This window comes from Hoplias malabaricus, chromosome 4 (genome assembly GCF_029633855.1).
Source record: "Hoplias malabaricus isolate fHopMal1 chromosome 4, fHopMal1.hap1, whole genome shotgun sequence".
In the NCBI taxonomy this organism is placed as follows: Eukaryota; Metazoa; Chordata; class Actinopteri; order Characiformes; family Erythrinidae; genus Hoplias; species Hoplias malabaricus.
Window position 1 is genome coordinate 7715924 of NC_089803.1, and position 27599 is coordinate 7743522.

Sequence of the window (27599 nt, forward strand, 5' to 3'; positions counted from 1 at the left end):
ATTGTCTCAGGTTTATAATGTGTAAATAGAGAAGTGAATATAAATAAATTAATAATGAATGTGTGTTTGACCTGGAGGTTGTGGGTTCGATTCCCGCTCCGGGTGACTGTCTGTGAGGAGTTGTTGTGTTCTCCCTGTGTCCACGTGGGTTTCCTCCGGGTGCTCCGGTTTCCTCCAACAGTCCAAAAACACATGTTGATAGGTGGATTGGCGACTCCAAAGTGACCGTAGGTGTGAGTGTGTGAGTGAATGTGTGTGTTGCCCTGTGAAGGACTGGCACCCCCTCCAGGGTGTATTCCCGCCTTGCGGCCAATGATTCCAGGTAGGCTCTGGACCCACCGTGACCCTGAATTGGAAAAGCGGTTACAGATAACAAATGAATGAATGAATGAATGAATGTGTGTTTGCGCAAATTCAGCATGTTTTCAGAAAGAGGAGGATCTGGAAATACCATTCCACTATGGGTTTGTGCTGATCCTGTGTTGTTGAGGCAGTATGTCATTAATGTCCTATGTCCGTCATTTATGAATGTGAATAAGTTATTGCCCCAGTGTGTGTCACACCCATAGGGTGAGAGGATAGTGATGATTGTTTAATATACAATTATTAAATGCTTTAGAACATTTTATGAAGTTAAACAATTATATGAATGTTTACAAATTTTAAGGTATTAAACACTTTTAATTTAAAACACAGAATCTTTTATTGTAAATAATAAACTTCCAGTTGCCATGGGAATCAGCTCTTCACACACGTAACCATAGTTCAGCGCTCAGTTCACATGTTATTGTCACAAGTGGGTTGACTGATGGAGGCGGACGCAAACACAATAACACAGCAGACTTTATTTTAAGAAAATAAAACAAACAGAGATACTCACACAGAAAATACTCAGACAGAGACCTAGACAGAGATACTTTTTTTTTAAAAACACCTTTTGTTTTATTGAATTTTGCATAAACATACACAGAACAGACATATCCAACCCTCTCCTGATCCATTTAGACATTTAGAACATTCTCAAGAAAAAGAAAAAAATGTGTATGACAAATACATAAAAAAAGAAACAGGGGGAGGAGGGTGGACTTCTGTTATATTTCTCTCATTCTTGAGATTCTTTAAGGTGATGAAGTATGGGTTATCTCCACTGAAATAAACTTATACATTTCCGTTAGCCAATTTTTGAAAGAAGGAGCTGAAGATGATTTCCAGTGTAGCAGGATCAATTTTGGAGATACCATCATGGTGGCCATCACTATACGTTGAACTGTATATGAAAACATAAACAAAGTAGAACAGCCACATATTATGAGAATAGGATCTGGCTCCAAGGGAATTTCAAGAACATTGGGAAGCCATTTAAAAACATTATTCCAGAAGGGATGTAAAGTTGGGCATGTAATAAAAAATTGAGTCAGAGTGCCTCTTTCTATTGAACACGTATCACATAATATCTGGCAGGAAATATCTTGTGTAGTTTAGTTTTAGTATAGTGTAATCAATGCAATATTTTGAATTAGTCTATAATGTGAGATTATAGACCAGTCTGATATTCTGGTGAGACTTTTTTTTCCCATATATCCTTAGGTATTTCACAACCTATTTCTTTAACCCAGGCTTCCCTAAGAGAATTTAGTCCCTAAGGGCTACATTTTAGAAATGAGATACAACGTAATATTTGTTGTTTGGACAGTGGGTCTGAGTTAAAGAAGCAGAATAAAACATGATCTGGTGGTTTTGATGTTAAATCAGAGAGGACAGACTTGGTGTAATGCCTCAACTGTAAACAGTAGAAAAAATGTGTCCGTGGTATATTGTATTTTTCTTTCAGGGCCTTAAATGACATAAAACAACCATATTTATATAAGTCTCCTAAAGAGGTTAAACCTTGGTTTTCAAGATTAAGAAAAATTTTTAATTGGTTGAATATGATAGATGTATGTATGGAAGTTGGTGGGGCCTTTGTAGCAAGCTTAATTTGATCTAGTATTTTCAAAGAATTTTTGATTATATAGTTATTGTTTATGATAATTTTACCAGATGATAGTTTTGTGTATAGAAACATTGGTAAAGAGGTCAGGGGAGAAAAACTGGCCTCAACCTTGACCCATAACGGGGTGTGCTCAGAAACAAATCCAGAGCAAGAGCCCAGCTGTCAGAATGAAATGGCTCTAGCATTGGCTGCCCAATAGTAGTGCTTGAAATTAGGTAAGTTCAAGGTGCCATCTGTAGCGCTTTTTTTTTTTTTTGACATGAGCGGAGTCTGAAAGAGGATATAGAAGTAACAATTAGCCAGAAAAAGGGAAGATAGAAACTTCTGGTTGAAAGTTTTTGTGAGTGGCATAAATTCGCACTTGTTCCAATTAATTGTGTAGCCTGAGAATCGTCCAAACAGATTTATATAATCCAATAGCTTGGGAACGGAAGTAGTAGGATTGGAAATAGATAATAAAAGATCATCCGCATATAAAATAACCAAGTTCTCTAGACCATTTATTTTAATTATTATTGGAAAGAGATAATAAAAGATCATCCGCATATAAAATATCCAAGTTCTCTAGACCATTTATTATAAATATTTCTGAAATATGATTTGCTAGATGATTAGACAAAACTTGAAATAATTTTTTGGTCAAGGTTGAGCAAAGTAATAGGTCTATGTGAGGCAGGGTCAGTATTAACTTTTCCTTTCTTTAATATTAGAGAAATGTTTGCCTTGGAAAATGAGCCAGGGTATTTGTTATTAGCAACTGAGTAACTGAACATCCTGAGTAAAAGGGGAGTAAAGTTTTGCAAAACTCACATCCATGTGGTTCAGTGGTTTGCCTAATGGAAAGCTAGCTATTGCATCTTGAATTTCAGATAAATTATTTGGTAAGTCTAGAGCTTCTCTGGCTGAGTCAGAGAGCTTAGGTATAGCAAGATTATTGAAAAAAAAAAGAGTCTAAATCAAATTCTGAGGCTGTAAATCTTGATGTATATAGATCTGAATAATAGTCTCTAAATCTATTGATGATCTCTTGGTGTTTTGTAATCAATTGCCCTGAAGTTCACTGAATTATATTAATTGTTTGATTGGCCCTGATCTCCTGAACTTCTCTAGCTACGAGCCCTTCTGGTTTTTCACCAAGTTCAAAATACTTCCTTTTGAGTTTAAGATGGAGGTTTTTGACTCCCTGGCTGAGAATATTATTGTATTCAAATGTTTATTGCAAAATTTGGTTGTAAACTTCAGTAGAGGGAGAGAGTTTATTAGTTTTTATTAGTTATTATAGTATTTTCAACTTCGATAAGATGTTTATTTAATTCTTTCTTTTCCGAGGCTTCAAATACTAATATATGACCTCTGGTTACTGCTTTAAAAGTTTCACAGAGAACTGTGTATGAAACATCCTTTGTATTTGTAAAAATTAACAAATCTTAACATTCATATATTTGATAAAGATATAAACTGAAAGAAGGCTGGGGTAAAATTTCCAATTGTACATAGGTTTATTAATTATCCTACATAATGTGAGGGTGACCTGGCTATGGTCAGAGATTAGAATGTGATGATATACAGTAGAATCAACCCTTGGGATTAGCTCTGATGAGACCAAGAAATAATAAATCCGAGAAAAGGATTAATGTACATAAGGGTAAAATGAAAAATCTTTACAATTTGGATGTTGTAGTCTCCAGAGGTCTACTAAGTTTGCAAATTTGAGCAAAGAGTTCAAGATCTGAGTGAAATTTAGAGCGGTTGGTGGATAACCTATCAAAGTGCGGGTTTAAATATCAATTAAAATCTCAGCCAATAATAATGTTATCTGATGAGGTGAATGGGATGATATTAAAGAGATTGCGAAAAAAGTCAGGGTTGTCATAGTCAGGGCCATAGATATTGACTAGTGTTAAGGGATAGGAATTGGTATTTCCAGATATAATAATATATCGCCCTTGTGGGTCTACTACCATGTTTTTTGGTTGAAATGAAATGTTTTTCCTAAAACGAATCGCTACTCCACAGGCTTTTGAGGAAAATGTAGTTTGGAAAGTTTGAGATATCCACTGTGTTCTCAGTCTGGCTTGATGGGAAAAATTTTCCTGTAGAAAGATTAAATCTGAAAGTGGAGAGATGCATGAAGCCACCCAGAAAGAAGGATGGGTAAGAAAATTCCTGTTGAATCCTTCACCTCAACACTAAGGTTGCTGTGGCCGTTTATGATCCGATCAGCTACCAGCTCTCCTTAACAACTACGGTTACTCACTGAGCCCAGCCCATGAGTATCCAAACCACCCACTGTATAACTAGCTCTTCACAGGGGTCTTCAGGTAGGCACGTCCTCTCGTTGGTTTTTCACTGAATTAAGCACACAACACCTCCAGAAGGGTCAACATTGAAGTCTGGTATCCCAGACCCACCCCCATCCAAGCCAGTTTTACAGTCATTCCTTACCCTTAACCATCATCAACTTCACAGCTGTCCTTAGTTTCTGGCCCCTGATGCCAAACTGCACAAGTAGGGATATAGCCGATTTGGCTACAAATCCCCTAACATCTATCTCCACCAGTCTTGCATGTGCCTGCTACCCATGTTCCCTCACCTCAGCCGCCAAGTCTGTGTACTTCAGCTTCTTCCTTTTGAAGGCTTCATCTGCTGCATCCTCAAATGGAACCGTTAACTCTATGCAATAAACTATCTGTAGACTTTCAGAATAGAGCACCATGTCTGGCCTCAGTGCTTTTTTCCTACGTCCACCAGCAACTTCCAATCTCGTGCTTCACCCCATCTACGAGGACGGGTAAGAAAAGGGAAAAAAGAGAGGGAAGGGAGAAAAAAAATCTAGAGTTTTGATATTCTTGAGATACAGTAACTAAACACATTATATTATACACCCACCCACACCCACCCACACCCAAACTCAAAACAGACCTATTTCCACACTGGAAATGTCTAAGTATACCCATATGTTAGGAAAGCAACAGCTATAGAAAAACCTGATTCTACACTAAAATGTAATGCAGTGAGGGGGAGGTCTTCAAGACCAAGAAACATACAGTTATGTAGAAGGAAAAAAAAAAAAAATATATATATATATATATATATATATATATATATATATATTTATTTATTTATTTATTTATTTTTTCAATGGGAAGAGGGTCATGTGACACATCAAACTTATTGGGAATCTCACAAGATAAACAATGGTGTGCTTAGTTGTAATGTAACTTTATTCTTTCTTGAGTTATTTACAAGTTTCTCTTTGTTTACAGCCATTGACATGTCTCAGAGATTAACACATGAGGAGCGGATAGAAATTGTGTTGATATCTGGTGAACACAGTAACCGGGTCATTACAGCAGATTTCAATGCAAGACACTCTACAAGACCACCCATCTGCTACACTGCTTGCCAAGTTTTGTGAAATTGGTTCATTGTTGGATTTACCAAAATGTGGACACATGAAAACTGTCACTAATGAAGAAACATCAGTGGCTGTCCTAGCTTCATTCAGCAAGAGCCCACAGCGTAGCATTCGCTGCATGTCACTGGAGAGTGGCATTAGTCGAACATCCCTTCGGTGGATATTAACTACTCACAAATGGCACCCTTACAAACTACAGCTGCTACAGCATCTCAACGAGGATTGGTGCACTGAATTTGCGGAATGGGCAAAACAAAAAAACAGGACCCTCAGTTTACACAGAAGATTTTGTTCAGTGATGAGGCAAACAGTTAGATGAATGGTGAAGTTGACAAACAAAACCACCGCTATCGGTCTGACACTAACCCACATTGGATAGATCCCTACAAGACTGTTGGAACAAAAAAAACTGATGGTATGGTGTGGTATATGAGGTACAAAGAGTGGGGTCATTCTTCATCAATGGAAACCTCAAGACCACTGGATATGCGAAACTGCTACATGATGATGTGTTTCCCTCTTTATGCACTGAAGCTGGCACGTTCCCTGAGTTTTTCCAGCAATATGGTACACCACCACATTATGGGTGTCAGGTCCGAGCATTTCTAGATGAACAGTTTCCTGGAAAGTGGATTGGTCATCGTGGGCCAGTTGAATGGCCAAGGTCTCCCGATCTGACCCTTTTAGACTTTTATCTTTTGGGTCATCTGAAGGCAATTTTCTATGCTGTGAAGATATGAGATGTGCAGCAACTGATACTATGGATACTGGTAGCCTGTGCTAGCATTTCTCCTTGACTTTGACTTTATTGATCCCACATCGGGGAAATTCACTTGTTACAGCAGCACACAATCTTAAGCACTGGGCAAGAAGTGGGAAAAAAAACAGTAACACAATAAAACAATGGAGAAAAGACTTAAAAACTTACAAATACACAAACATATAAACCCATACAACACATACAGAGATCAGGGGATTAAGTTATTAATTAATTAATTAATTAACATTCTGCGGTGTTGCTATCAGTGTGTGAAGATTGGGAGAAGGTGGTTGCATTGACAATCCAACACAATGGGCAGCACCTTGAGCACATTTTATAAGTGGTCAGAAACTTATAATAAAAAAAGAAAATAATAAAGAATAAATTTACGTTAAAACCTTTCTTCATAAGTGACAGTTTTCATGCTTCCACATTTTGGCAAATAAACTCTGAACCAGTTTCATGAAACTTGGCAAGCAGTTTGCTAACTGTAGCATGGGAGATGTGTGGTCTCGTAGGGTGTCTTGTATTGAAATCTGCTGCAATGACCCGGTTACTGCGTTCACCAGACATCAACACAATTTCTATCCGCTCCTCATGTGTTAACCTCTGCAACATGTCAATGGCTGTAAACAAAGAAAAACTTGTAAATAACTCATGAAAGAATAAAGTTACCTTAAAACCAAGCACACCACTGTTTTACTTGTGAAATTCCCAATAGGTTTGATGTGTCACATGACCCTCTTTCCATTGAAAAAAACATACAAAAAATAAATAAATAAATGTTGGATCCAAAATGACCGACTTCAAAATGGCCACCACGGTCACCACCCATCTTGAAAAGTTTTCCCCTCCCATATAATAATGTGCCACAAACAGGAAGTTAATATCACCAACCATTCCCATTTTATTAATGTGAATCCATATAAATGGCCCACCCTGTATATACCGGGGTTGGACAATGAAACTGAAACACCTGTCATTTTAGTGTGGGAGGTTTCATGGCTAAATTGGAGCAGCCTGGTGGCCAATCTTCATTAACTGCACATTGCACCAGTAAGAGCAGGGTGTGAAGGTTCAAGTAACAGAGGGTAAGAACATAGTTTTGCTCAAAATATTGCAATGCACAAAACATTATGGGTTTATGACCTACCAGAGTTCAAAAGAGGACAAATTGTTGGTGCACGTCTTGCTGGCACATCTGTGACCAAGACAGCAAGTCTTTGTGATGTATCAAGAGCCACGCTATCCAGGGTAATGTCAGCACACCACCAAGAAGGGTGAAACACATCCAACAGGATTACCTGTGGACGCAAGAGGAAGGTGTCTGAAACGGATGTTCGGCTGCTGACCCGGATTGTATCCAAAAACATAAAACCATGGCTGCCCAAATCACGGCAGAATTAAATGTGCACCTCAACTCTCCTGTTTCCACCAGAACTGTCCGTCGGGAGCTCCACAGGGTCAATATACACGGCCGGGCTTCTATAGCCAAACCTTAGGTCACATGCCAATGCTAAATGTCGGTTTCAATGTTGCAAGGAGCGCAAATCTTGGGCTGTGGACAATGTGAAACATGTATTGTTCTCTGATGAGTCCACCTTCCTACATCCACCAGCAACTTCCGATTTCATGCTTCATCCCATCCCATCCATCCATTATCTGTATTTTAGGGTAGCGGGGGGTCCAGAGCCTACCTGGAATCATCGGGTGCAAGGCGGGAATACACCCTGGAGGGGACGCCAGTCCCTCACTCACACACACGGACATTTTCGAGTCGCCAATCCACCTGCAATGTGTGTTTTTGGACTGTGGGAGGAAACCGGAGCACCCGGAGGAAACCCACGCGGACACGGGGAGAACACACCAACTCCTCACAGACAGTCACCCGGAGCGGGAATCGAACCCACAACCTCCAGGTCCCTGGAGCTCTGTGACTGCGACACTACCTGCTGCGCCACCGTGCCGCCCTATGCTTCACCCCATCTACCAAAATTTGTAGCATGTTCTCAAAAACATTCCCCCTTCACGCACAAAGCTAACTATTTTATCACTACAGCTACTCGTCAGTGCATTAAACTCTAGCTGTTTGCTGTCCAACAAACATGCTAAAACCCTTAGCACCTGAATTTGTCTCCATGTATACCTCCCCTGTGACAAACTAAGCTTACAAGCAAATAGAATATGCTTCAGTATGCCAAACCCTGTACATAATCCACAACTAGGATCTTCACCTACCCACTGTCCAAGATTTTGCGGTGTTGGAAGGACGTTGTAAGTTGCTCCTGGCAAAATTAAATGTGACTTGCCTCCATCACTCACAACTCTTGCCAGGAAAACTTCCACTTCTCTAGATTCTTCCATTGAAGCCACTGGCCTTGTTTTGCCTGTTACGCTGCTGTTGCGCATCATACCTCCTCTTCCTGATCATGAATAAATCTAGTCTTCATTTGCCTTCTCTCTGGTGATGTGGTCTTACTACACACTTTCTACGAATCACCTGACATCTCTTAGTTCTAATGATCTCCTGGCTACCTGCACTGCAATTCATGGGTTCCACTTCCTTCCTAAATACTAGTTCTCTGGACTGGAATTCTACAGAGAATCTATATAGTATTTCTAAGAGGAAACATAAGATCTGATTGGTGCTCTAGACCTTTACGCAAGGGAACTAAGAATCTGAGCGTGGTGTGAGTGCACAAGGGGAGAATGTTAGGAGACCAGGTTTAGGGCTGTGTGGAGGGAGCACAGGCTGGATTCTCTATACATGCTCAGTCACCAATGAGGGGAGAAACCAACCCTTGTCCACACCTGTCTTGAATGTTAATGTGTCTGGGAGCGTGAATGTTGTTAGTTTCATACCTCTTGCAGCCCTCCGCTCACAGCCCAAATTTGTGCAAGTGCAGCAGTGTCAGCATTTACACAACACCTAACCCAAGGCTGAATTAATTATTGTTAATCAATCACATAATATACACTGTACATTTCAAATGATGAATAAAAATGCAACAAACACTGCCCTGGCCTATATCTATTAGGAGTCACTAATATTAATAACAAAATTTCCTCCCACAAAAAGTCCAAAAACACACATTGGTAGATGGATTTCGATGGACTCAAAAGTGTCCTTAGGTGTGAGTGTGTGAGTGAATGTGTGAGTGTGTGTTGCCCTGTGAAGGACTGGCGCCCCCTCCAGGGTGTATTCCCGCCTTGCGCCCAATGATTCCAGGTAGACTCTGGACCCACTGCGACCCTGAACTGGATAAGCGATTACAGATAATGAATGAATGAATGAATGAATGAATGAATGAATGAAACAAACAGGAACCAAAACAAAAACAGAGCATTTTGCTAACTGAGCACATTGTAGGGAAATAGACATACAACAGCATAGGACAGTACAAGACAGGGCAAGGGCATGAAATCCAGCAACAATTATACTCCTATGCATTGTTGTATTTCACTGTGACGAAGAAAAAAGTAAAAAAAAAGTACATTTAATTAATTTCGCAGGTTTTAAATAAGGATTATGGTTACCTGAGTCAGGAACAGGGTTATGATCACCAGCCTTAGTCCTCAACCCTAAAGTAGAAAAGAAAAACAAACAAACAAACAAAAAAAAAAGATCAAAATAAAGAATGATCAGGACACAGAGAATAAAAGAGCTGCATTTGCTGAGGATAAGAAATGAAACCCAGCTGTTTATTAATCACTGCTCTGTTCCAGAAACAACTATGTCGCCCAGTTTCTAAACTTACATTTTAGTATTTAACAATACTCTTGTTTACTGTCATTGGGTTCTAAAACAAACCTCTGTTTAGTTTATCAGTGTAAACCTTAGTAAATTAATCAGTTTAACATTTCACAGAGCAGTAAACACTCAAACATTAAAGTGATAGTGAATGTAAATGTGATCATTTCTGTTCAGTCCATGTGTCCTCCCTTTTCAGAAAGTACTTTACAGTGTAGTGAGTTTTTACTCTATATATGTATTATTTGCAGGTTTATTAACACTTACCATCATTTGTTCTGTAGTGGTTCATCAAATTTTATATTCCTCCTCTTATTTCTCACGCATTGTTGTGTTTTCATCAGGACTTTTCTCAGCACTGGAACCTGAAAGAAGGCGAGATGACTGTAGTAAAAATATCTACAGGGCTAGAGTTAGTAATAATCAGTGCTCTGTTCCAGAAACAATGTTGAGAGTTTAAACTGGGTTCAGTTTTATTTCATTTCACAGAGAACAGAGAAAAACAGCTTCACTAATAAACTGTTACGTTAACACTGTTGTATTACGCTCAAAAATGAAGCTGGAGCTGAAACAAGAACTTTACACTTTGTAGAGTTCACTCAGAGCTCAGAGGAGAAACAAACTATAACTCAACTCACCATTTACCACGTGCTGTGGAGGGGTCTCCTCACCTGCAAATAAAGATTGATAAAGAGTTGAGTACAGGTGGGCAGTAACATCTGCTGAGAATGAACAGACAGTGATACTCACCTATGGACTGAGGAGAGGTGTGGGGGCGGCGGGGGTTCTTGCTCCTTGAGTAATAGATTAAAAAGGACATTATTATTTTTTTGTAGCTATAATTATATTTTAGAAATTAATTAAAATAGTTGTCTATGCCTTAAGTATATAATATTTTATTGTTTTAAACTCTGTACAGGATCTTTATAGAAAATAATCTACACTCACTCTTTATCTTCTTCTTTATAAAGACAATGAGGAGCACAACCAGAGCCATCATTCCAGTCACTGCTCCAATAAACACAACCACACCTGAAAGGTCAGTGCGTTTCCCTTCTGTAAACAAAAGTGAGGAAGGACAGTCAGCGACAGATCTGGATAAAAATAAACCCCCTTTAATAACCCCTGTAAGAACTAAACAAATCTATTAAAACCCATCTCTTAACCACTCTCGACCTGTTTATCAGAAATAAGGAAATGAATGAATTACAATGAATTACAATTTTCTCATGTTAAATAGCAACAAGACTGAACTCTTGCTAATCGTTTCCAAATAAATTCTCAAAAAAGTTGATTCCCTCTTTCTCTCCATTGATAATTCAAGTGTATCTCCTCCTTCCCTGGTTCGTAATCTGGGTGTCATCCTCAACTCAACTCTTTCACTTAGTGCTCACAACAGTTCTATAATCAAAATGTCTTATTTTCATCTGCGTATTACTGCCAAAATCAGGTCATCTCTATCTGAATCTGCTGCTGAGTCTTCATCTCCACCTGTTTAGACTACTGCAACTCTCTTCTCTTTGGCATCAGCTCTTCCTCTGTCCACAGACTTCAGATTGTTCAGAACTCCACTGCCTGCCTTCTCACTCGCACTCGCTCTCACCAACACATCACACCTGTTCTTCAACATCTTGACTGGCTTCCCATAAAGTACAGTATTCAATTCAAAATACTTTTTCTCACTTAAAAGCTCTAAATAACTTTGCTCCTTCACACCTGTCTGCTCTTCTCCATCCCTACAAACCCATGCGCGAACTCAAAAACCCCTGTAAGAAACCCCTGTAAGAACTGTAACTACTGTAAGAACAGTGGGATATTCTGAGTCTAATGGAGTACTCTCTACTCTTCAGTGTTAGTGGATAATCAAACACAGATATATTTACCCCAGGGTTTAATCATTGATCCATTGAAGGTGCTGTGTTCCACAGAACAGTCATATCCTGCTGCATCTTCCTCCTGGACGTCCACACTCTTCCTCAGCTGGTAGGTTCCATCACCATTGGGTCTGACTCCTGAGGATGTTAGTAGATGATCAGGGAGTGAAGTGGTGAATCTCCTCACTCTCATCTTCAGGTCTTTGGGGTAGAAGCCCGTGGCCAGGCAGGTCAGGGTCAGTCTGCTGGACTCAGTCTGAGATTTCTTCACAAACACATACACATCTGGAACAGCTGCAGAGAAGAACAGTGTAAACACACAATGTGTTTCTGTCAGAATTCAGATTTATAAAAACAGCTGGTGTTCTTCCAGAAGCAGCACATCCTCCTCTGATCATGAAGAAGTCACCTGATCTCTCACACACACTTTTACACACATATAGGGACTATGACATATTATGGTCTGGCTATAATCTTTAACAACACACTCAGAATTACTGAACTTGTTTTCTCATCACCAAAATCTTTTGAGAATCTTGCGGTCCAAACACCTGGCTCTATTACTGCACTCCTCGTCCATCGCCCTCCCAAATCCAATTCTTCCTTTTTCTCTGAACTATCTGAGCTACTCACTGTCACCAACTCTTCTTCCTCTCGGCTGTTGTTACTAGGTGACTTCAGTATACATATTAACACTCCTGACATCAGGTTTGTGACTGACTCTTTATCACTCTTTGACTGCTTTTTCCTCACTCAACATGTAGACTTCCCTACTAATGACAAAGGCCACACACTTGACCTAGTCTGTTCTTCGGTCTTGGTTCATAACCTTCATTCTCTTCTGTTTCCACTCTCTGACCATAAGCTCCTTCTATTCTCTGTCCCTATAAATGTAAATCACCAGTCAGCTAAAAGGATTATCTCCTTCCATAATATTACATCTGTTAATCTCTGTTCCCATACTCTGTCTATCAATATGAGCTTTCCTGTTCTCACTGCTCCATCCTCTTCTGAGGTACATACCACAATGCTTAATTTGGCTTTTTTAGTGTGCCTTAATTCAACTGCCCCTGTGAAAACCAAAACGTTTTCCTTCACCACTTCTGCTCCCTGGTTCACCACTGACCTGCACACTATGAAACAAGCCTGACATCAGCTTTAAAGGCTGTAAATATATAAAAAAAATTAACGATGCATGCAGATGTTTATATGCAATTCTAGGTATCTCTCTGGTCTTATTAATAGGCCTAATACTAACCCCCATAGTCTCTTCTCAGCAATCTCTAAACTTTTTAAAACTCCTTGAATCACTGTGGCACCCTCCTTTGAACCCTGTAACTACTCTTTGCGCTTCTTCGAAGATAAAATCTCCAATATTTATAACTCTCTTACAATCACCTCATCTAAATCCACCTTTCCACACTGTTCTATGTCCACATCCTGTTTTTCTGATTTCAACCCTGTTACTCCTTCTCTCATCAGTGATAACATTACCCATTCAAAAAGGACCACCTGCTCCCTCGACCCTCTCCCTACCCCACTAACGAAAGCTTGCATGTCTGCTTTAGTCCCTCATTTGACCTCTATTATTAACCAGTCACTGTTTTCTGGCTATGTCCCCTCAGTTTACAAATTAGCTGCAGTTACACCTCCTTAAAAAAACAGGTTTTGACCCAGCAAATCTAAATAATTACTGCCCAATCTTCCATTCTTTTATATAGTCCTTGTGCGTATCGTAGCCACCCAGCTAACAGCATACCTATAATCCAACAACCTACTTGATTCATTTTAGTCTGGTTTTCGCCCTCTCCACAGTACCGAAACTGCTTTTGTTAAGGTTATCAATGACCTGCTGGTGGCTGCAGATACAGGAGCCCTAAGTATTCTGGTCCTCCTTGATTTAAGTGCTGCCTTCAACAAGGTAAATCATGCCATCCTCCTTTCAAGACTGGGTGAGCTGGGTGTCACTGGTTCCGCCCTTGACTGGTTTTTTATCTTACCTAACGGATCGAAAAACAATTAGTCACACTTTCTGGACATAGTTCCACCATTTCCACCACCACACACTTCTACACTTACATTTGATTACCATGTTAGTTACATTATAAAAACCTCCTTCTTTCACCTTCGCAAAAATTGCAAAAATCCATCTGTCTCTTTTCCAGTCTGCTGCTAAATGTCTCATCCATGCATTCATCTCCAGCCGTCTCGATCACTGTAACTCACTTCTCCATGGCATCAGCTCCTCACTCCAGATGGTCCAGAATTCTGCTCCTCATCCACACACAGTCCCACCACCACATCACCCCAGTTCTCCAAAACCTCCACTGGCTCCCAGTTAAATATCATATTCAATTCAGAATTCTTCTCACTTACAAAACTCTCAATAACCTAGCTTCCTCAGACCTTATCAGACCTTCTTCAACTTTACACACCTAAGCACATTCTCAGACCTTCTTCAGCTGGTTTACTCAACATTCTTCAACCTGTGCAGTCTTGGAGACCAAGCCTTTTCCATTTATGCCTCTGGACCTCCCTCCTTTCAGAAATTCAACATTCTCCTTCTCTGTCACTATTCAAATCCAATCTTAAAACACACCTGTTTGCTGCTGCATTTAATCTCTCTGTTTCTTGAAGCCTATAACTAGCTGACTCAGGTTGTTTTACTCTTGTTCTTGTTTTGTAGCATTATGTGTTATTTGTTCCTTTCATATTGTTTGATTGTCGGATATGCTTGTTTTTAAGCGTTCTTCCCATTGTAAACAGCATCTTTGGGGAAATGAAAAGTGATTTAAATGCCATATATTATTATTATTATTATTTTTTATATTAATTGGAAGGACTGGTGCCCCCTCCAGGGTGTATTCCCGCCTTGCGCCCAATGATTCCAAGTAGGCTCTGGACCCACCGCGACCCTGAACTGGATAAGGGATACAGATAATGAATGAATGAATGAATGAATGATTTTATTTTTTTTATTATTTTGAAGGTTTTAAAGCATCTTTTGACAGACAAGAAGACTGCAGAATAATACTTTCCAGCTTGTTTATAGTGAACGCCAGAATGAACAGAGAGTCACAATGTGAACTGAATAACTGCATTATATCATTGAGTGGAAAATAAGATCTTTGATTTCAGCAAAAAGAAACACGTTTTAACACACAAGGAGAAGGCAGAAAACCACTTTCCAGGTTGTTTCTAGTGAAAGTCAGAATGGACTGAGAATCTTGAATAACTGTATTAGAATATTAAAAGACCTTCCTCAGTGTGTGTAGCTCCAGAGAAAACAACAAACCAACAGAGTGTAAATTAAATATTTGCAAATATCCAAAATAATAATTAAAAGTATAATGAATAATTCTAGTAAAATATCAGTGTTAATGAGAAGGTTAGAGGCTTCTAACTCAGAAAATTGAAAATATACAAATGCTCACTTGGTTTGGTTTCAGAAGAGTACTGTAAATAGATCTCCAGCCACTCCACACAGTCAACAGATTTCAGACTCAGAGCTTTCTGTAAATTCTCATTTTCATCTTTCCACTTCTTCTGCAGTTCACTGCTCTGAGCAGCTGAGACTGTCCACTTCTGTGAGGTCCAGTCATGAGAGATTAAATCTTCTCCATCATAGGCAATTTCATTAATGCAGTTTAAAGTTGAAACTGATTCATCAGGAAGCTTTTCTCCCTCACAGCCGTTTCTCCACTGAAGAATGTGACGCTCTGAAACAGGGACTGAGGTTACAAGGAATCATCATGAGACACAGTCAGCACTGTATATTTTCTTGAATAAAAGCCTCATATTTGAAATAAAGACATTTAGAAAAGTTAGGATATGCATTTGGGTCCTGATATGTCACCAAAAGTGAACATTTTCCTGAGATGTGAGGGTGATTTCTGAAATCATGTCCTGACATTTCACATAAACACACACCCAAAACCCAAAACATCTCCCTGACCACAAAGCTACAGACAGAGTCAGTGTTAATGTAGCGAAAACACATAAACATCTAAAATAGAGCCATGTGCAATTTACTTAAATTCAGCAAGAATTCAGACTTTTTACAGACGACTAAAGGAGGAGCAGAAGATACAGTAATGAAGTCCATGTGTGTCTCCTCACTCCGGACACAACTGAACATGTCTCTCAGAGTCAAAAGTGTCCCCATCTTCTCTGCAGCTCTCAGAGTTTACACTGGGTCTCAGTCCTTCTGTGTTTGATCTGTAACAGACCTCTGTCCTCACTGAGCACATTGTGGAGGATCACTGTCCAGTCTCACTGTGTTTAATTTAATCAGCTCTCTAGTTCTCCAAGGGTAAATTTGGAAATTACTTTCTGTCAGTTCCAAGAAGATTCTGGCAAAACATCAGGCAACACAGGAGGGGAAATTATATCTGAGACCATGGTAGAGCGGTCTCTCCAGGTTGAAAGTGAGCTCCTGCCTCAAGTGGAAGAGTTCAAGATCTTGTTCACGAGTGAGGGAATGATGAAGCAGGAGGTTGACAGGCGAATCGGTGCAGCATCTACAGTAATGCAGACTATACTAGTCTGTTGTGGTGAAGAGGAAGCTGAGCCGAAAAACCGAAGCTCTCGATTTACCGTTCGATCTACGTGCCAGCAGTCACCAATGGTCAAGAGATTTGGTATTGGTTGAAAGTATTTCCCCACAGGGTGTCTGGACTCTCCCTTAAAGATAGGGCTAGGAGTTGGGACATCTGGGAGTGACTCCGGAGACCAGTTGAGGTGGTTCAGGCATCTAGTCCGGATGCCTCCCTGGTGAGGTGTTTCAGGCATGTCCAACATGGAGGAGACCCCGGGGAAGACCCAGAAAATGATGTGTCTCAACTGGCCAAGCACCAACATTTTAATCTGATTAATCCCATTTAAAAAAATTTTCCCTTTTAAATCCAAGGCTACATTTATTACTACTACATTCCACAAAACTCTCCTGACTCTGACCCTTAATCTACACTGTAACTCACTTCAGGGCTGAATCTGAGTGAATCCCCAGTGAAGATGATGACAGTCTCCAGGAGGAGAGACCACTGTTAGTTGACTGTGGGCTGATGAAGTGTGTTGTGTTTATTCTGTGACTGAGATGAAGATGAAGAAATGAAGAGCTCTAATCAGAGCAGTGTGTGTAAATCTACAGACTCTTCTTCCTCTGAGAGGAGGACATACATCTTTAAAAAGGAGAACAGCAGCAGTTTCTCACCTGATGGATCATGGCCAGAGAAATTCATCTGTGTGTCCAGGAAGTTGTGTAAAAGATCACCATCATTCTTCAGTTTCTCAGTTCCAGCTTTCCACTCCCTCTCCTCTATCTCCTTCATCCAGCTCTGTTTAGGAGTCCTGATACCGTCCCGACTGCTGTAGGAGTCGATCTGTGTGTCGTTCAGCAAAGTCACTGCACTGAACTGGTATATGTCATCTACAGAGAGGTCTGACTGGATGGTGAAGAGGTAAAACAGATAATGTTTCCCTGTAAAAAAAAAATAAATACAAAACTATTAGCAAATTTATATGCCATATATTAAATATAGAAGTAAATTAATTTTAAACTTTTATAAAGCACTTTTAATATGTAACATACTTTACTTCTTCAGCCAAATGAAATAAATGATTAATTCACAGCACTTGAAAATGAAGTGAAGTTCGGGTGAACACTGTGGTGAACGGTGTTAGAGCAGTAGTGATGGACAGAGCTGAAGGAGACTCTAGTAAACCACTGTAGTGTTGAGTGGAGCTGAACACGGTGGTGAACGGTGTTAGAGCAGTAGTGATGGACACAGCTGAAGGAGACTCTAGTAAAACACTGTAGTGTTGAGTGGAGCTGAACACGGTGGTGAACAGTGTTAGAGCAGTAGTGATGGACACGGCTGAAGGAGACTCTAGTAAAACACTGTAGTGTTGAGTGCAGCTGAACACGGTGGTGAACGGTGTTAGAGCAGTAGTGATGGACACGGCTGAAGGAGACTCTAGTAAAACACTGTAGTGTGGAGTGGAGCTGAACACGGTGGTGAACGGTGTTAGAGCAGTAGTGATGGACACAGCTGAAGGAGACTAGTAAAACACTGTAGTGTTGAGTGGAGCTGAACACGGTGGTGAACAGTGTTAGAGCAGTAGTGATGGACAAAGCTGAAGGAGACTCTAGTAAAACACTGTAGTGTGGAGTGGAGTTGAACACGGTGGTGAACGGTGTTAGAGCAGTAGTGATGGACACAGCTGAAGGAGACCCTTGTAAAACACTGTAGTGTTGAGTGGAGCTGAACACGGTGGTGAACGGTGTTAGAGCAGTAGTGATGGACACAGCTGAAGGAGACTCTAGTAAAACACTGTAGTGTTGAGTGGAGCTGAACACAGTGGTGAACGGTGTTAGAGCAGTAGTGATGGACAAAGCTGAAGGAGACCCTTGTAAAACACTGTAGTGTTGAGTGGAGCTGAACACGGTGGTGAACAGTGTTAGAGCAGTAGTGATGGACAAAGCTGAAGGAGACTCTAGTAAAACACTGTAGTGTGGAGTGGAGTTGAACACGGTGGTGAACGGTGTTAGAGCAGTAGTGATGGACAAAGCTGAAGGAGACCCTTGTAAAACACTGTAGTGTTGAGTGGAGCTGAAGACGGTGGTGAACGGTGTTAGAGCAGTAGTGATGGACTCAGCTGAAGGAGACTCTAGTAAAACACTGTAGTGTTGAGTGGAGCTGAACACGGTGGTGAACGGTGTTAGAGCAGTAGTGATGGACACAGCTGAAGGAGACTCTAGTAAAACACTGTAGTGTTGAGTGGAGCTGAACACGGTGGTGAACGGTGTTAGAGCAGTAGTGATGGACAGAGCTGAAGGAGACTCTAGTAAAACACTGTAGTGTTGAGTGGAGCTGAACACGGTGGTGAACGGTGTTAGAGCAGTAGTGATGGACACAGCTGAAGGAGACTCTAGTAAAACACTGTAGTGTGGAGTGGAGCTGAACACGGTGGTGAACGGTGTTAGAGCAGTAGTGATGGACACAGCTGAAGGAGACTCTAGTAAAACACTGTAGTGTTGAGTGGAGCTGAACACGGTGGTGAACGGTGTTAGAGCAGTAGTGATGGACACAGCTGAAGGAGACTCTAGTAAAACACTGTAGTGTTGAGTGGAGCTGAACACGGTGGTGAACGGTGTTAGAGCAGTAGTGATGGACACAGCTGAAGGAGACTCTAGTAAAACACTGTAGTGTTGAGTGGAGCTGAACACGGTGGTGAACGGTGTTAGAGCAGTAGTGATGGACACGGCTGAAGGAGACACTAGTAAAACACTGTAGTGTTGAGTGGAGCTGAACACGGTGGTGAACGGTGTTAGAGCAGTAGTGATGGACACGGCTGAAGGAGACACTAGTAAAACACTGTAGTGTTGAGTGGAGCTGAACACGGTGGTGAACGGTGTTAGAGCAGTAGTGATGGACACAGCTGAAGGAGACTCTAGTAAAACACTGTAGTGTGGAGTGGAGTTGAACACGGTGGTGAACGGTGTTAGAGCAGTAGTGATGGACACAGCTGAAGGAGACTCTAGTAAAACACTGTAGTGTTGAGTGGAGCTGAACACGGTGGTGAACGGTGTTAGAGCAGTAGTGATGGACACAGCTGAAGGAGACTCTAGTAAAACACTGTAGTGTTGAGTGGAGCTGAACACGGTGGTGAACGGTGTTAGAGCAGTAGTGATGGACTCAGCTGAAGGAGGCTCTAGTAAAACACTGTAGTGTTGAGTGGAGCTGAACACGGTGGTGAACGGTGTTAGAGCAGTAGTGATGGACACAGCTGAAGGAGACTCTAGTAAAACACTGTAGTGTTGAGTGGAGCTGAACACAGTGGTGAACGGTGTTAGAGCAGTAGTGATGGACACAGCTGAAGGAGACTCTAGTAAAACACTGTAGTGTTGAGTGGAGCTGAACACGGTGGTGAACGGTGTTAGAGCAGTAGTGATGGACACAGCTGAAGGAGACACTAGTAAAACACTGTAGTGTTGAGTGGAGCTGAACACGGTGGTGAACGGTTTTAGAGCAGTAGTGATGGACACAGCTGAAGGAGACTCTAGTAAAACACTGTAGTGTGGAGTGGAGTTGAACACGGTGGTGAACGGTGTTAGAGCAGTAGTGATGGACACAGCTGAAGGAGACTCTAGTAAAACACTGTAGTGTTGAGTGGAGCTGAACACGGTGGTGAACGGTGTTAGAGCAGTAGTGATGGACACAGCTGAAGGAGACTCTAGTAAAACACTGTAGTGTTGAGTGGAGCTGAACACGGTGGTGAACGGTGTTAGAGCAGTAGTGATGGACACAGCTGAAGGAGACACTAGTAAAACACTGTAGTGTTGAGTGGAGCTGAACACGGTGGTGAACGGTGTTAGAGCAGTAGTGATGGACACAGCTGAAGGAGACTCTAGTAAAACACTGTAGTGTGGAGTGGAGTTGAACACGGTGGTGAACGGTGTTAGAGCAGTAGTGATGGACACAGCTGAAGGAGACTCTAGTAAAACACTGTAGTGTTGAGTGGAGCTGAACACGGTGGTGAACGGTGTTAGAGCAGTAGTGATGGACACAGCTGAAGGAGACTCTAGTAAAACACTGTAGTGTTGAGTGGAGCTGAACACGGTGGTGAACGGTGTTAGAGCAGTAGTGATGGACTCAGCTGAAGGAGGCTCTAGTAAAACACTGTAGTGTTGAGTGGAGCTGAACACGGTGGTGAACGGTGTTAGAGCAGTAGTGATGGACACAGCTGAAGGAGACTCTAGTAAAACACTGTAGTGTTGAGTGGAGCTGAACACAGTGGTGAACGGTGTTAGAGCAGTAGTGATGGACACAGCTGAAGGAGACTCTAGTAAAACACTGTAGTGTTGAGTGGAGCTGAACACAGTGGTGAACAGTGTTAGAGCAGTAGCAGGATATAGATGAAGTGAAATCTGAAAAAGTACATTCCAATTATGCTCTCAACTCTCCAAAATCTAGAACACTAAGATGCTTGTGCCCCTTTTGCTCACGCTTTGCCATCATTGTGTACACTAGGCCTTAGGGCTTAGGGCAGTAAAATAGAACAGGTCGTGTTACTGAGATGATCATAAACAGTAAAATATAGTGAATGTAAATTTAGACATTGGCCAATGTACTGTAATGAAAACAGATAGTGTTAGTTTGTGTAATGTCGACATAAAAAGCAGAGCACTTGTGACCGTTTTAACACATTATATGCTTCAAATAAATTAACAACAATAAATGGCAATAAATAACAACAAATAAATGGCTATCAGATAAAATTACAAAATTACAAAAGTCCCATCTGTTAAATTTGAAATGTGTTCAGTACAGTTATGTGCATGTGCTGTAAAGTAGAGTATAGTTTAAGGCCTTAATATTTAAATACAGTGTTACATGCCACTTACTTCCATTTAGTAAACATCTGCACTTGCAGAAATATCTTGGGCAAGTTTGAAAAAGATTTGCACATGTGTAAAAATATTTTGTACATAACATTTTTTAGTGAATAAGTGAAGAATAACAGTGAGGTTTACCAAGACTGAGATACAAACACACACACACACACACACACACACACTTCCACACAAACTTCTTGTAACACTGATGTTACAAGCATGAATTTTATCTCTGTTTATATGCCGGAGCTGATTAGCCAATCAGCTTGCACTGATTGTGCAATGAGCAGATTGTACCAAAAAAATAAATAAAAATGTGTCGTTATTCGGGCACATTTTGGTTTTAGTGAAGATGACATTGAACTAAAAGAAGCCAAATGCAAGTATTGCAGAAAAAACAATGGTAACACCAATCTATTTCAAAACTCTAGACAGAAAGCATACTTTGCTATCACTAAAATATTTTTCCCAAACTGCAGTGCCCAATATGTTCAATTTCAGAGAATTTTCTATATGTACATTAAAACTAAAATGTGACCCTATACATAAATTATACAGTTTCATTTCAAGTGATGCGTGCTTTGATTACAGTTAATATTCAATTAATAATCATAAACAGTTCATCTGTGGAGGACTTGGTGTGTTCTCCCTGTGTCTGCGTGGGTTTCCTCCGGGTGACTGTCTGTGAGGAGTGTGGTGTGTTCTCTCTGTGTCTGCGTGGGTTTCCTCCGGGTGCTCCAGTTTCCTCCCACAGTCCAAAAACACACGTTGGTAGGTGGATTGGCGACTCAAAAGTGTCCGTAGGTGTGAGTGAATGTGTGTGAGTGCGTTGCCCTGTGAAGGACTGGCGCCCCCTCCAGGGTGTATTCCCGCCTTACGCCCAATGATTCCAGGTAGGCTCTGGACCCCCGTGACCCTGAGCTGGATAAGGGTTACAGATAGTGAATGAATGAATGAATGAGTTCATCTGTGTGTTTCCATCAGTTATTTTAAAATCATAGACATACACTGTTTCATTAGAAAATATATCTTAGATTTAATATTTTAGCACAGTCTGCGTTAGTAAACTTAGAAAAACAAAAAAAACAATAACTGTTCATTAACCGTAATCAAGGAGAAATGTCCTGTTAATCGTGATACTCATTGAGGTCATATCTCCCAACCCTATTTACCTTCATAAACTGTTTTAAAGCATTTAATAATTGTATATTAAACAATCATCACTATCCTCTCACCCTATGGGTTTGACACACACTGGGGCAATAACTCATTCACATTCATAAATGATGGACATAGGACATTAATGACACACTGCCTCAACAACACAGGATCAGCACAAACCCCGAGTGGAATGGTATTTCCAGACCCTCCTCTTTCTGAAATCATGCTGAATGTGCGCAAACACACATCCATTTACACATTATTGATTAATATATTTATATCTAATTCTATACGTATTTATATAACAACCCACAGACTTTAAACGTCATTGAACATGGAATTGAACAAAAATCTCAATTAAAAAATGGCAATATTTGGGGAATTCCTAAGGAGGGTGCTTCGCATGGTGCACGGTGTGTCTAGCGCCTCTTTCCATTGAGGACATTGAAGATGTATACCTATTGGGATTTATGAGCTGTTTGCTGATTGGATTAGGCTGTGCCCTGGTTTATCAGAAAATTAAAAGAGTTGAGTCAGTTGTAAACAGACCAAGGAAACCCCTCGTCTGAACTGCGGGCTCAAGGACACATGTCGGGCGGCACCATGGCTTAGTGGTTAGCACGTTCGCCTCCCAGCGCTGGGATCTTGGCTTCAAGTCCCATCTGGGTGGAGTTTCCATGTTCTCCCTGTGTCTGCGTGGGTTTCCTCAGGGGTCTCCGGTTTCCTCCCACAGTCCAAAAACATGGAGGGTAGGTGAATTGGCTTCTGTCTATTAACTGTCCTGGTGTGTGAGTGAATGAGTGTGTATGTGAATGAATGTGTGTATGTGTGAGTGAATGTGTCTGTGCCCAGATATGGATTGGCGCTCTGTCCTGGGTGAAATCCTAGTGCCCGATGCAGTCCTCCAGGTGGACGGTGGTTCCTGGTCAAGAGTATGCAGTGCGCGTTTGGCTGCCGCTTCTCGCCAGTGTGTGTGTGGATTGAGCGTTCTGAGCAGTATGAATTGTAAAGCATCCTTGGGTGTCTAGAAAGGCGCTATATAAGTGTAACAATAGATAGTGACTGCTACTACATTCTTGGACTTTCTCACAGACTGAACCTTGCCCCCTCGTGCAACTTCATTCATTCATTATCTGTAACCCTTATCCAGTTCAGGGTCGCGGTGGGTCCAGATCCTACCCAGAATCACTGGGCACAAGGCAGGAATACACCCTGGAGGGGGCACCAGTCCTTGTGTCCCTGGAGTCCCTTGAGTCCAATGTCCCTGGAGCTGTGTGACTGTGACACTACCTGCTAATCTGAAGTGAAAGAATCTTATTGGTCTGAGAGTCTAAAAGAGAGTCTCATCCTAATCACATTATCAGAAGTAATATTACTTTTATCTAAAATGTCTCAAAACAGAGCTGTAAGTTCCCAGTGTTTCAGCACTGACCTGCTGCTCTCAGCGTGGCTGCAAAACAACCCCCTGTAGCAGGAAGTTACAGCCCCCTAAAACAGGTCTAACAACAGCCATGGTACAGTGAAGTAAAATGACCTTTATTAGTCCATAAACACTATATATATAATCAGTTCAGAATTTATAGTGGTGTGTATGAATTATGAAGTGAGTTTACAGAAATGCTGAAGTAAACGACGCACATCATCATCTTTTCTGCTAAGGATTAGAGGTTGTCATTTAAACACAACGACACCAAAATAGAATAATTATTTACACTGGATCTAATTCCAGAGCCCCTTAGATATTTTACATAATTCCTGTAAAGTTTGGTAAAGCTCCTATCTGTGTGGCAGCCTCCCCAGACAGGGACTTTAAGCGTTTTAAACTTGCGCTTATATAAATAAATAAAGAACAATATGCAGGTTTACAGTTAGAAAAGAACTGAAATAAACTTCAAATATTCATTCATTCATTCATTATCTGTAACCCTTATCCAATTCAGGGTCGTGGTGGGTCCAGAGCCTACCTGGAATCACTGGGCGCAAGGTGGGAATACACCCTGGAGGGGGCGCCAGTCCTTCACAGGGTGACACAGACACACACACACACACATTCACACCTATGGACACTTTTGAGTCGCCAATCCACCTACCAACGTGTGTTTTTGGACTGCAGGAGGAAACCGGAGCACCCGGAGACACGGGAAGAACACACCACACTCCTCACAGACAGTCACCCGGAGGAAACCCACGCTGACACAGAGAGAACACACCACACTCCTCACAGACAGTCACCCGGAGGAAACCCACACAGACACAGGGAGAACACACCAACTCCTCACAGACAGTCACCCGGAGGAAACCCACGCTGACACAGAGAGAACACACCACACTCCTCACAGACAGTCACCCGGAGGAAACCCACGCAGACACAGAGAGAACACACCAACTCCTCACAGACAGTCACCCGGAGCGGGAATCAAACCCACAACCTCCAGGTCCCTGGAGCTGTGTGACTGTGACACTACCTGCTGCACCACCGTGCCGCCATACTTCAAATATACAACAAAAAATTAGAAAAGATGATGTTGTACACCGTTTAATTCAATACTGCAGTACACTCACTTCATAATCTTTATGTACACAGTGTGATAAACATCAGAGTTTTGGCAAATGGCCAACTGGTTGCTATGGAACCCCCAGTGAAGGAATGAGTTATTGTGAGCACAGGAATTAGAGAAAACATGTGCACAAATAACTAATTCTGTCACTGAAATTAACTAAAACATGTGCACAAATTATAAATTCCCTTGGTGTAATTAACAAAAATGTGTGCATGAACTGTAAATCGTTAATTATAATGTTTTTTCCGTACTAAATGCAGACAGTCTGTACGATTGTTTTTGTTTTAAATTGAATGATTTGACAAGTATTGATGGGTAAAAATGTAAACAAACATGTATATTCTTTCACCTCAAGGAAGAGAGGAGGCTTAAAACTGAATATTCACACATCTCAGAACAGTTAAAATACAAGAAAAATGTTATTTGAAATTTGAGTTCAAAATAAAAATGTGTACGGCCTATAACTTCTTATGAAATTATTTGATGCCTCTTTTTTGATACAATCTATTAAATTAATAACATTTAAATTGTTTTAGTAATAACATAATATAAAATTAAAAATTTACACCAAAGCAATTGCAGGAATACATTGAATAGGAAACACCAGAACCTCCCGCAGGCGTTCTTTCATCTGTGAGGGGACAAATGGACAGTGGGTTTGCCCCTGATATCAAGAAGACGGCGGACCACTGCTGTTCCACTGAGGACAAAGTTGGAGGTCCACTAGTGTTTTACACGGCGTTTTCTGGGCGGACCACTGGTGATTAAACAGAATTTTTGACAAAATGCCACATTTTAGCACTTTTCCATTCACAGTCCAATTTACAGTTTTTTTCCTTCATTAGGTTCTTTTTGTTAATCTTTATAAATAAGATTAGTAAATAATTTAAATCCAGCACTGTGTCAACATTTTCATCATTAATCATTTTATATCAGTCTTATACTCATTATTATATCTCTCAGAGTTGTTGGTAATATTTGTATTAGTGTGTTTTCCAGAATAAAAGTCTCTGTGAGTGTAAAATCTGTGTGAGGAGATTATAAATGAGTTCTATCCTGTACAGGACAGTAATCTGAGTGGTCCGATGGTGGGGGTGCCAGCCTTTTTATACCAGTGGACCGATATATGCTCGCTGTCTGGGGCCTTGTGAGTGGATCCTACAAAATAACGTCCAGAGGACGTTAGCAGTGTTGGTTCTGGGGACGTCCTGGGACCTTTTATTGTTAGCTGGGATCTAGTGTTTAAGGCGAGCTGTGTATCGTCTCTGTGTTTCCCCGCGGCTGTGTGCATGAGGTCAGAGCACGTGCAGCCCATGCTTGTAAACAATGTTTTGAATCATTGATTTGAATCTTAACTCGATTCATGAACCGATTCATTCAATGAGTACATGTAGTGAGTGTATATGGAGTGACTGAAAAGCACCCAGCTACTGCAGCAAGGAGAAGAGTTGTTCTTGCACTATGTCGTTAACATACACATTTAATGGCACTTTGTTGTTGTTGTTATAGCACACTAAAGGTGTTATTGTTGTTGTTTCTTAACACGTTTATTATTGTACCCGTTACTGCACCTTCACTGCTTTGTTAACTGATAAATAAAGAGTAAATAAAGGTCGTTGCCCTGTTTAATGACATACTGCCTAAACAACAGCGTCAACACAAATCCACAGTGAAACGATCTTTCCAGACCCCACTCTTTCTGAGAACACGCAGAAACATGCAGAAATTAAAAACCTGAGACATTAAACCTGTTCAACAATATAATATAATGTTTATACAAAATCTCCCAGTAGACATTGTTCAGAACATTAAACATGGACATGTTTCATCGTCTGTTTCGTTAAGATTTTATGTTGTTTCAGCATTATCGCCATACACCAGTAGGTGGCAGTAAAGCATTGTTTATTCACATATACACAAAATATTTGTATGTGAATCAAATGTTTTTACAATGTGCAAATTATATCTAAGTGTGTGCAAACCTTTTTCAAACTTGTTCAGAATATTTCTGCAGATGCTCATTTTATTACACATTCACAAACTGGTTTCACAAACACACAAAAGGTGATATACAACTACAGGCTGTGAAATTATTTCTGAAAACCATTTTACAAGCTCAATATTAATGAGTCTCTTTTGATCCCGAACACAAAACTCTGAATGGTAATGGTACGTTTGGTTTTGAGGAGATGAACACACGATGAACACTCGCTGTACATAAACAGGAAGCGCTGACCGCAGCAAAAACAAGAAGCAGAAAACCCAACGAGAAGCCTTTTATCTGAAATGCTGACGGGGTCCTGTTTATTGCTGTAAAACGAGGGACACTCACTCGGTTTTCCACATGCAGTAAAACTGTCTCAGACAAAGAGCTGCGCGTTAACTTTAACTTTGGAGAAAACTCACCTCCGAGAGCTGGAAGAACTCCAAACAGCACAAAAACACAAAGTTCAGCGTCTCTCATCGTCAACTTGTCACTGATCCAGAGTTTACTTCACATTTTGCTGACGATGGTCTTTAAAGTCCGTGTCCAATCTGTTTAAAACAATCTCAGGAATGCGCAACTCTCACTCCTTAAAAATCCCTTTATTAGACTAATGCATTAAAAATTGTCAGGATGTTTCAGTCTATTCTTTATTTAGTTAAGACCTTTCGGCCCGACCTTAACTGTTCGCTGTTTCAAA

The 27599-nt window shown here is 40.8% G+C and overlaps 1 protein-coding gene across 5 annotated transcripts; it reads right to left on the reverse strand.

The window, feature by feature from the left end:
- Positions 1-734: 734 nt before the first annotated feature.
- On the reverse strand, positions 735-27599 carry LOC136694844 (zinc-alpha-2-glycoprotein-like). Of its 5 annotated transcripts, XM_066668697.1 has the most exons (13): positions 27322-27599; positions 17009-17275; positions 15231-15527; positions 11806-12090; positions 10871-10978; positions 10673-10716; positions 10561-10593; positions 10190-10287; positions 9709-9753; positions 7587-7729; positions 7325-7475; positions 4587-4772; positions 735-1267 (listed from the first exon to the last, which is right to left on the reverse strand). In XM_066668697.1, exons 1-6 carry the CDS (start codon positions 27377-27379, stop codon positions 10673-10675), a joined length of 1059 nt encoding a protein of 352 aa, XP_066524794.1. In that variant the 5' UTR covers positions 27380-27599; the 3' UTR covers positions 735-1267; positions 4587-4772; positions 7325-7475; positions 7587-7729; positions 9709-9753; positions 10190-10287; positions 10561-10593. The 5 variants fall into 5 exon arrangements, with proteins under 5 accessions (XP_066524794.1, XP_066524797.1, XP_066524795.1 ...); XM_066668700.1 differs by having other exon boundaries at positions 7325-7729; positions 15231-15515; XM_066668698.1 differs by lacking the exon at positions 7587-7729.